Raw genomic sequence first — 11,903 nt, 5'->3', positions numbered from 1 at the left:
TTTTTTCAAATCAAAATAGTGCAAAAGCACATGTCGAAAAAACACTTTATCGCGTTCCATTTTTCACAAAGCAAAAGAAATTGTTGTTTAGGAAAATAATTGTGTATGCTGACTGAATGTTATCGAGAAATGTCGAAATTAATCACAAACTACCTGTTTCGTTAGTAATGACTACTAGAACTGTTTGCATTGCCATCTAACATTTGCGGGCGGAAACTAAGTTAAGGTCCTAATATATTCGATTACGAATCGAAGTGAATATGTACGCGACTCTCGTTTGTATGTGTTATCATGTTCATAACGATTTATATTAGGGTGTATATCAGTTGGACACGGGGCAATTGGACACAGTCCAATCACAAGTCGCTGTTCCAAGGGACCCTACAAATGTCTCTAATCACACGGTGCTGTGATTGGCTGTGTCCAAATGCACCGTGTCCAAGTGCACCGCTCCTTTTATATTATAGGATTACGTTTGACATCCAGTAAATTCGACGATCGCCCTTACATGGATGTATGTATGTGTGCGAGCAAATGGACGGGGAGAAATGTTCGCATAAGAAGTGCCACATCTAACTGTTCATCTAAGGAGATGTTAGATGAACAACTTGCTACATTGATTTCCGAACAAGTTAGCACGTTAGATAATTGCGATGTTGAGCATTCATATTCTAATGTAATTTGTGCAAGTGGGCCTTTGTTAGTAACAAATTATAATAAAGTTTGGGTCGCGGAGCTGTAGTGTACGTAGGCTGAAAGTTGCAATTCTCTTTCAACGAGGCTGCGTAACTGAGCAAACTAAAGCTCACGCGCCGAACATTTTTGGGCCGGCGGCGAGCATTCGAATTCCGTTGACGACTTGTCCGTGTGCGGTGTTGTTTTTATTTTTTCTTATCTTAGGACATGCAATTAATGCTTTCCCAGTATAACACATTAGTCTTATGTGTGTAACACATTAGTCTTATGTGTATAATATTTACGTTAAACAAGCCTAACACTTCCCTAATTATCCTAAGTCTCATAGCGTGTTCAACTAGCCCTGGGTTAATCGCTCCGAGAGCGATTAATAACGTCATAAGTCTCTACTAGCCAATCATAAAGCTTATAAGTACTTGTTCGATCAATAAACGTAAGCTGAATAACCCAGAGTGGGTTAACCCAGAGCCAGTCGAACATGCTATTAGTTCACTTAGCCACACCGTCTCGTTGAAAGAGAGCCGTAACTTTAGCCCTATGTACGCTACAACTCCGCAACCCAAACTTTATACTATTATTTTTCACAAACAAAGGTCCACTTGCACAAACCCAGGGAAGATGTTCATGCTCAACATTGCAGTTATCGAACGTGCTATGACTTGTTCAGAAATCAATTTAACAAATTGTGGCATCTCCTTGTAATAGGCAGACAGCATAAGTACAGTGCGCTGCGCCGCACGGACTTGCATCTTAGATGTGGCAACGCTACTTACACCTTAGACGTGGCAACGCTAGCTCGTATGTCTAAGCTTGAAATCGCGTCGCGCAACTAACGTGCGAGACATCCGCTGCCATCTGGCGGCAGTCTCTGAACTACAAAATCTGCGTTATCAGCACTTTCGAAGTTTGGAATCAGCTCCGACATCCCCTTAAGACTTGCTCGATATTTAAAAATATTTACCTTAAAACTGAGCCCACTTCCGACGCAGAAATATCAAATTCGATTTTTCCGCCTTTTCGAACGACGATAGTAGTATATTCCTCATTTAGCTTATCTGTATTATTGGTATACATATCTTTTGGTATTTTACCACCTTGACAAATCTAAAAATAATTTTCATGATAAAAGATATTCTATGATAAAAGTTAAAGTTTTTAAGATAAAATAAAAATGAAGGGAAATAACAAAGTAAAAGCATACCCTGCTATTAGAGTGAAACGTTTTTTACAGGTAACAATTTCAAATAAAAATATTATGTAATAGAACGTTTCGATTTTATTATTAGATCAATGATCAACACTTCATGTGCAAATAAATCCGAATAGACTAAAGTATTATTTGTAAACATAAATCATCAAAAGATGTTAAATTATGAAAATAACATCCACTAATATAACAATAAATTGAAAAAATTGAGAATGAAAAGTAATAAAGATGGGGTGTATATCAGTTGGACACGGGGCAATTGGACACAGTCCAATCACAAGTCGCTGTTCCAAGTCGCCTACAAATGTCTCTAATCACATGGTGCTGTGATTGGCTGTGTCCAAATGCACCGTGTCCAAGTGCACCGCTTCCATAAAGATGTACAAATCGACAAATTTAAATGATTATCTTTCGGAGTGAAATAATATATCCAATACGACAAAAATCTTTAATAGTTATAGAATGTTATTTCAACGATATTGAGAAGCATATAACGTTTTCTAGTAGTTTTTTAGCAGTTTTTGTATTAACATCATTACGAATAACTTAAACATTTTAATATTCCTAAAACATTTCTGCAATATTAAAAAAAAAGTTTTAAAAAGTATTTAAAATACGTCCCACATAACAAAGATGTCCAAAATATATCATAGGGTTATCCTAAAGATATATTTGGGATATATGATATCTTCAAGGTATCTCTATGATATATTTGAGACATTATTGTTCAATGGGATCAGTCGAGACATATTTAAATCTTACATTAATGTATGAAACATTATTTAAATATATAGTAAACAAGAAATATGAAAGTAACATCTCAAACAGCACATGATATTGGGTGTACAACTTAATTCGGTCCGTTTTTTTGCTTGAAAAACGCATTTATTTGAATGATAAAATGAATTAATACATTATTGAAAGTATTGTCCATCGCTAGCCACTACTTTTTCCCATCTTTCTGGCAATTTATGGATTCCGTCGCGGAAGAAGCGTTCATCTTTTGAAGCCAAGAATGAATCGAGCCAATTTTTGATACCCTGTTCTGAAGTGAAGTGTATTCCAGTCAAAGCGTTCTGCATCGATCGAAACAAATGGTAGTCGGAAGGGGCAAGGTCTGGGCTATAAGGCGGGTGAGCCAGAACTTCCCATCCGCTATTTTCCAAATAGTTTTTAACCGGAACAGCAACATGAGGCCGAGCGTTGTCATGGTGAAAGATTATGGACTCGTGTCTGGTCGCATATTCTGGACGTTTTTCGGCTATAGCTCGCTTTAAACGGATCAATTGTCGCCTGTAGAAGTCTCCCGTGATGGTTTGACCAGGTTTTAGCAGCTCATAGTGGATCACACCCTTCTGATCCCACCAAATACAGAGCATTACCTTGGCATCATGGATATTCGGCTTCGGCGTTGATGTTCCCGGTTGGCCGGGCTTTACATACGATTTTTTGCGTTTCGGGTTGTCGTAGTGAATCCATTTTTCGTCCCCGGTAATGATTCGATGCAGAAAAGACTTCTTTTTGTACCGTTCAAGCAACATTTCGGACATGCAAAATCGTCGTTCGATATCTCTCGGTTTCAATTCGTATGGGACCCAATTTCCTTGCTTTTGGATGTATCCCGCGGCTTTGAGTCGTTTCGAAATAGCTTGTTGAGTAACTTCCAATGTTCTTGCGAGCTCTTTTTCCGTTTGACATGAATCTTGATCGAGTAATGTTTCTAATTCTTCATCTTCAAACTTTTTCGGTTGACCCGAACGCTCTTTGTCTTCAACACTAAAATCACCACTTTGAAATCGTCGAAACCATTCTCTGCAAGATTTATCCGACGGTGCAGATTCACCATAAACTTCCACAAGCATTCGATGCGCTTCAGCTGCACTTTTCTTCCAATTGAAACAGAAAATCAAAACTTCCCGCAAATGGTGCTTATTTGGAACGAAACTCGACATTTTCAACGCAGTAAAAATTAAACTTGTTGTGCAAAACTCAAAGGCTTGTAAACAATATTTGGTTGACAGATGTTGACACTTCACGATACAGCAAAAATCAGCTGTCGCCGTCAACCATTTATAGCACCTAGAGCCATCTTTTGAAAACGGATCGAACTAAGTTGTACACCCAATATAATTCAAGCAAAGTGAACTTATACTGAACGTATTATAAATCTCTTACAGAAAAGCATTAGTAAAAAAAGTACTAAAAGATTAATTACTAAAGGAACCATAGTAATTAATTACTTTTTACTCACATGGAACAAAAACCTTTAGTGGACGTCCAAGAGATGTCCATTATAAAGATTCGTAACCTCTATTAGAAATCCATGAAACTGCCAATAGACATCTATTGGACATCCACAGTTCTTCATTTCAAACTTCCATTCTATGTCTATTAAACGTTCTCATAGATGTGCGTGACATAATATAGATTAATCTTAGATTTTTCATGAAACTTAAATAGATGACTAATAGAAGTCATATGAATTTATTATATACAGTCAGTTTTAAAATTATCTTAATATTAAAAGGTTCCCTCACAGCACATTAATATTGCCATAAGGTTATAGCAACCTTGACTTCTAAGATAGTAACATTACACGGAGTAACATTACAACTTGCTATTAACCTTCCAATAATATAAAAATGTTCGTCCATATTTATTCCATTAACATTACAGAAACCTTGTACGGAACATTATACCAGATTGATTGATAAGTCCTTAGAATGAAAATGAAAAAAAACATTTTGTTAGCAAAATTCAACTTTATTCTTTAAAATAATTTCTCTTTAGCTCAGTATACCGAGGCCAACGAGTTTCTAGTTTCTTTAAGTCTTCCAAATAATAAGAAGTTTCTAAATCGCAAAAATATGCGTCTGTTTCCCATTCAACCTCTTCATTTGAAGAAAATCTCTTTTCCTGGAGCTATCATTTGAGATTTGGAAACAGGTAGAAGTCACACAGATCTGGAGAATACGGTGGATGTGGGAGCAATTCATACCTCAATTCGTTCAATTTTGCCATTGCTTTTAGCGATTTGTGAGCTGGTGCATTGTCTTGATGAAAGAGAATTTTTTCTTCGCTAAATGAGGCCGTTTTTTCTTGATTTCATCATTCAATCTGTCTAACAATGTTGCATAATAATGTATCCACTACATGGGCGGCAGCGTCAGCTGTTTGCGAGTTTGGACCGGCGGTATCGATTTAGAAATTGACAGACGATCAGCTGGGCAATGGTGGAGTAAACAAGAAGAAGAAAGGAGAGTCGCGCACGAGCTACCGTCATGAGCTGACGTGTATTATTCGGTCGCGACTTTATTTGTACGATTCTAGGGAAAGAGAGTTCGTGTTGCTAAAATCGTTGTATATAAAGCTTTGCATTTTTATAACTCAACGTATTCTCATTTACTCTGTGCGACGGAACCAGACTCGCGAGAGTGCGACAATTTTGAAGGCTGGTCTGGGATCTGACGAAAATCCAACGGCCGACGGAACGCAACCGCGATCGTAAACGTCTCGGGGGTGATAATGTGGTGAAGCGGTGAATGGTTCTGCGAGTTACAAGGAAGAGACTGCATTTGGACGAGACATGTTCCTTGAGCGCGGAGACGGTCACGGTGCGAAATCTTATGGAGCTGCGGTAACTTCGTGCTGACAGGAAGCGAGAGCGACAAGAGCTACAGGAGCTTCGTAGTCGACTGATCGCAGGCGGAAAACCAATGCACCTAAATCGCTTCCAAAATAACGTTTTTTCGGGAATAAAGTTAAAGCCCGACATTTATGACAGTTCCGTGATTTTATCGGTTAGTTTGAGATGATAGCATGGGCAAACGGATGGGAAGTTTCGATTAAGTTTGTGCAGTTAGCTGCTCATTTGCGGGAAAAAGCGCGTTCAGTTTTAGAATCATTTTGCTGAGGTAAAGTATGATTTTATAATCCCCGTTGTAAAGTAGGGAAAGCTCCAAAGTTGCAATCATATTGGAAGGGACCCTTTGAAATTGTTAGGAAGTTAAGTTGACGAAGTATATTGTATTCAGAAATCGAAAAGATATAGGAAAAGGATAGTTCATTCAGACAGATTGGCCTCTTTTTGCGAACGAACAGTTTAATTCTTTTGTTGAATAAAGATTGAGCTCGGTGTCAAACATGGAGGTATTTGTTGAAAGAATGAAAATTCATTCTTTTTGAATTTCAGAAACACCATTTTTTTCACATCGTTTTCCCGGAATTGTTATCCAGCTTATTGGAATTCTTTTTATGGCGGAGAAAGAAGACTGCTTTACTCATAGTTTTTTTACCGTGATTTTTCCGTCGGTCTTTCAAAGGAAAGGACGAATGCCAAAGCAGGGACTCGGGAAGTTTTCGTTGGGAACGTTTGGGTCCACGAAAATCCTCCCCCCCCCCGTGTGAAAATTAGTTCCAAGAAGGAGATGAGCGGTTCAACGGAAGATTTTGGATTCTGGTCACTCCTGAAGACTGATCACCTCCTGGAGGACGTATTAGGAGTGGACGCTTTTCTTAATTGGGAACAGGAATTTATAAAGTCCGTGAAACCTGTAGCAGCAGCTCAGGCTAGAGCAAGGTCCATAAGGTTTCTTGGGATTAAGAAGAGAACAACCCTTTAAATTGTCGGAACGACAATTTTAAAAGAAACAGGGGGTAATGTTGTATCCGTGCCACTGCATGGGTGACAGTGTCAGCTGTTTGCGAGTTTGAATCGGCGATATCGATTTAGAAATTGACGATCGATCAGCTGGGCAACGGTGGAGTAAACAAGGAGAAGAAAGGAGAGTCGCGTACAAGCTACCGTGACGAGCTGACGTGTGTTATTCGGTCGCGATCTTATTTGTACGATTCTGGGGAAAGAGAGTTTGTGTTTGTAAAACTGCTGTACATAAAGCTTTGTATTTTTATAACTCAACGTGTTCTCATTTACCCCGTGCGGCGGAACCAGACTCGCGAGAGCGCGACAATATTTTCCTGTGATTGTTCTTCCTTTTTCAAGATAATCGATGAGAATTATTCTATGTGCATCCCAAAACACAGTAGCCAGAACCTTTCTAGCCAATTGTTGCGTCTTTGGTCGCTTCGGACCACTTCCATCTTTTGGGACCCATTGCACCGACTGTTGTTTCGATTCAGGTTGTAACCGTGATGCGTCGCATGCCGGATTACGTTTATCGTTTCGGGTTCGTAGGAGGCTGAATAATCATGGAAACAGTGAAATAGAAATAAGCTTAGTCGTATAAAATGTGTTGCTATACATTAAATGGTATATATGATGTTGACGCCGTTGGTTGTTGGTCGCTTATGTATACGCTTGTTAGAGGTTTTTGTGTCGGCGATGGCTCACGCGGTGTTTCGCGCAGTGCGCGGGACGCGGTCGGTTGTGTTGTCACGTTGCTTCTTCAGGCGTGAATTCGTCTATGTTTTTAGCGTCTTATATATTTAAAGGCCGGTTGACAATGTGTTTAAATCTCTGCGGTACGATGCGGCGCAGTATAGGCGAACTTGCAGCGTAACTGCAAGCGGCCAATTGCCACGATAATGATGCCTCGTAGACAATGAGTGCTCTGACAATCGTTAATGCGGTAGGTGTCGGCGGAGGCTGCGTGAGCAGTCCGTCTGCCGGAGCGGAGCCTGCTCTGGCTTTGGTTGCCTCGGTTAACGTACGAATCCTGCTCGTTCGCCCGAGATCGCGGGTGCGGAGTATACAGTATTATGGACGCGTCTATGTGCCGCGTCTATGTGTAGCGGAGAAATCCCGATCTCGTGGTACAAGTTAGGTCTCTGGTGATACGGAAGTTGGCTCGTGTCCCTTGCAAGCCAATGGCTGTGTGATCCGTATCGCGGGTCAATACGGAGTGGTGTCGACGCCGCGCTGCAGCAGAGCAGTGCTTCGACTATACGGAGATGAGTTCGCACGCGGCGACTCAATAACGAATTGATCTCGCTCGCGTTAACGCGATCTGGTAAAACGGTGTGCAGGTCGCGTTAAGGCAACCTTCCGACGGATTGATTCCAGGCGCTTCTTCGCGGACTGGACTCTTGCATAAGCAGTATCTATACGGAGTATCGGCGTCACGAATCGTGAGCCGTCGTGAGTCGACGGCGGATTTGATTCTTGTCGCGTATCCGTGAACGTGAATCCACTAGTAGCGGTATTTCGGAACAGTGTCGACGTCACGTATTCGTGAGTCGACGGCGGAGTGACTCCTATTGCGTATCCGCGAACGGGAGTCTACCAGGAGCGATATTGCGGAACAGTGTCGATGTCAAGTATTCGTGAGTCGACGGCGGAGTGACTCCTGTCGCGTATCCGCGATCGGGAGTCTGCCAGAAGCGGTGTCGAGAAGATGGTTCGAGGATCTACTCGAGATCGGAAGAATCAAAAGATCTGATCTCTCGGGAAATCGGTAGATCGTGATCTGATCCAGATCTGGAATTCGTGTCGGGTTTTATACGCGAATCTCGCTTGATTCGCTGTGTCCCGCGGTCTGTTTATTTACGCGTTGTCGTTGCGCGTTGTCTTTGCGCGGTTTTCTACGCGTTGTCATTATGCGCGTTGTTCTACGTGTCTTTCTTATGCGCGTTGTTGCGGTTTGCTGGAGAGTCTAGCGCGGATCGTTACAAGGTGTATAATGGTGGATTCATGTTTTATCAACGATTATGTACCGACGCAAAAATTCATTTAATTTGCGCCTAAACATGCCCAAACAATGTTGAGAATTACGAACTTGTTCACATTTTTGATCGATTGTTAGCAATCGCGGCGCCAATCTTGCAGTTAGCTTTCTCACATCCAAACGTTCGTGTAGGATATTGAACATACATTCAGATGAGATGTCCATAACCGCAGTTTGTTCACGCAATTTCACTTTAGGATCATCCAACACGATATCATGGATTTTTTACTCATTTATGGTGTAGTCATCTCATTTGGATGACCACTGCGTCGTTCATCCGATATGCTGGTACGACTACGTTTAAACTCAGCAATCCAGTTATATACGGTTGCATTCGACGAAGCAGACTTCCCCAAAGTTTTTTGGATGTCCTCAATCATTTCTTGCGGTTGCAAGTCTTTCAAATAGAAATACTTAATCACTGCACGAATTTCAGTTTTCTCCATTTTTACAAAATATCAGAGGTTATGTGCTTTCGGTGGCTGTCACAAATATACTGATTGTCATAGCTGTCTGCAACTGTGTAGTGAGAGGTTTGAAGGTTGGCATTACTGAAAATTCACGGCGCATTGGAGGTGGCAACACCACTAATTTGTCATTCTAAAAACTTATCAATCAACCTGGTATCAACGAGCAATTAATAACAAAATAATTTATATGATATATCTTTAACTAGTTAGTTTATGTTGATTTTAAGTGAAATTTAGCTTTTCTATTTAATTTTCACACCTGAAAATTTACTCCGTATTGGCGAACTCGAGAACTTCAGATACGTTTAGGTTTTTAGTCTATTATCTTGGCTGCTGCGCTACTTCTTCAACTGATACTAAGTGTTTTATTACTCCTATATGCAGCCGAAAGAGTAATCATAATTTTCTTATAATATTATTTAGTCCAAATATTTCATATAATAAAATCGAAGTCAACGATATATGCATAAATTTCTTATGTAAAATATGTTTATCTAGATGTTGAAACTAAAAGCGCTTTAGAGCGCTGACTGAAAGATAATTATTGGTCTCTACAATTCTTCAAAACATTTGAAGCATGTAGTGAATATCACTTAGAATTAATTTTTAATACTTAGGATTATTTAAAAATAATATTTTAATTTAATTTAGTTATATTTACTTTCTTAATAAAAATTTTTTTGTATATGAAAAAATTTGTATACAAGGGCTGTATGATAAGTACCCGTGTTTAACGACTGATGGCGTCACTGACTCAAAGTCTGTATACCATCATTTAATGCCATCTTCCGAACGACGCCAGTCAAAATTTCAGACAGATTTATCGAGTAGTTTTATTTTGATAACTGGACAAGTTTGTGTTTGTTTGCAACCATGGAAAAAGAGCAATATCGGTCAGTGATTCGATTCCTTTTTTTTTTTATGGGAAGACATATGAAGAAATCAAAGTGAAGTTGTATGTCGTTTATAAGGACCATGTACCTTCGATGACTATCATCAGATATTAGTTCAATGAATTCAAGCCGAACATCCGTTTTTGATGAAGAGCGCCCAGGCCCCAATTAAGGTGACTACAGAGGATATATGGTCAACAAAATCTATGATATCGTGTTAACCGCTTAGTAAAACACTTAATATCAGTTGAAGAAATAGCGCAGCAGCCAAGATGATAGACTAGAAACCTAAACGTATCTGAAGTTCTCGAGTTCGCGTCCAACCAGTACGGAGAAAATTTTCAGGTGTGAAAATTAAATAGAAGAGCTAAATTTCACTTAAAATCAACATAAACTAACTAGTTGAAGATATATCATATAAATTATTTTGTTATTAATTGCTTCAGATTGCCGGGTGAAAATCAGAGATTGCTGACATTGTAAATATCTTAATTGAACGCGTACAAAATATCCTACACGAAAAATTAGGCATGAGAAAACTATCGGTGAGATGGATGCCGCGTTTGCTTACAGTGGAATAAAAACGGAATTGCATGACAACTTCGGAACACTGTTTGGACATTGTCTAGATATAGCTTCCGGAATGGAGCCGTGTCTTGAATCAGCGATATGCCGATTCAAGACACGGCTCCATTCCGGAAGCTATATCTAGACATTGTATCAATGGCCGTGAAAGCCTCAAAACTGTTTGGACATGTTTAAGCGCAATCCGAAAGAGTTTTTGCGGCGTTTCGTCACTGCTGATGAAACATGAATCCATCACTACACGCCAGAAACTAAAGAACAGTTAAAACAATGGACTTCACCCGGCGAACCTGCTCCAAAGAAGGCAAAAACGGTTCCATCAGCCGGAAAGTTCATGGCCACCGTTTCTGGGATTCGCGAGGCATCATTTTCACCAACTATTTGGAGAAGGGACGGACAATCACGGGGCAGTAATATGCTGATTTATTGGGCCGATTCGACGTTGAATTGAAGAGAAAATGACCCCATTTGGTGAAGAAAAAAGTGCTCTTTCATCATGACAACGCATAGCTCATTCATCCGCAATCGCCACAGCAAAACTGGTCGAATTACGCTACAAATTTCTGTCTCATCCTCCCTATTCTTCAGATTTCCCCAGTGCAGCATGTACTGAAGTTGAGAAGAATTCACTTAAAGAAAAGAAACCCCCTGCGATTTTCCAAATATGAAAAAATGACTTGGCGGAAAGCGGTTCATGTCAAACGAGGAAGTCATCGCCGAAACACAGGCCTATTTTGCGGAGTTCGACAAATTATATTTTTTGGATGGTATAAAAATGTTGGAATATCGCTGGATTAAGTGTGTCGAGCTGAAAGGAGACTATATTGAAAAATAAGTAAAAAAATTTTTTTTAAATGCGTTTTCTTCCCTAACACGGATACTTATTATACAGCTCTCGTATACCATTAAGTGATTATTAATAAACTATATTCTAATTATGTAATATTTTCAGAATACACAAAAAGTGAAATAATTACATGTAAATTTGCTGAAATATTGAAGATTATACTAACTTTATGACAATATTATAATGTAAGCTTAATGGCAGATTGCAGTAACATGTTCATTAAAATGTGTAAACTTGTAACCTACTTATAACTTTACTGCAATGTTCGGTGTCGTGAGGGATATATTTTGTGTCGACGTTGCGATAAAAATAAAAAAGTTTTCATATTATTTAATGTGTATTTTATTAGGTGGTAAACTTAGTTCCTGCGGTTTTTTTGTTTAAAAAACTCATTTATTTCGACATCAAAAGCAAAAAATACATTAATCGAAGTATTTTCCCTCGCTAGCTATACATTTTTCCCATCTTTCGGGCAACGCGTAGATTCCGCGACGATAGAACGATTGGTCTTTTGATGCAATC

General features: G+C 39.5%; 1 protein-coding gene across 3 annotated transcripts in view; it reads right to left on the bottom strand.

Moving 5' to 3' along the window:
* Positions 1-11,903, bottom strand: part of LOC116852612 (SEC14-like protein 2) — a 158,808-nt gene that overhangs the window by 26,712 nt on the left and 120,193 nt on the right. For all 3 annotated transcript variants that reach the window (XM_032833138.1, XM_032833136.1, XM_032833139.1), the window contains one exon: positions 1,658-1,800. In XM_032833138.1, coding sequence (XP_032689029.1) covers positions 1,658-1,800 — 143 coding nt within the window. The remainder of the gene's footprint in view (positions 1-1,657; positions 1,801-11,903) is intronic.

The sequence above is a fragment of the Odontomachus brunneus genome, unplaced genomic scaffold, assembly GCF_010583005.1.
Source record: "Odontomachus brunneus isolate Ranch 3 - 2012 unplaced genomic scaffold, Obru_v1 Obru_scaffold_240, whole genome shotgun sequence".
NCBI classification, from domain to species: Eukaryota; Metazoa; Arthropoda; class Insecta; order Hymenoptera; family Formicidae; genus Odontomachus; species Odontomachus brunneus.
This window is presented reverse-complemented; position numbering and strand designations above follow the sequence as displayed.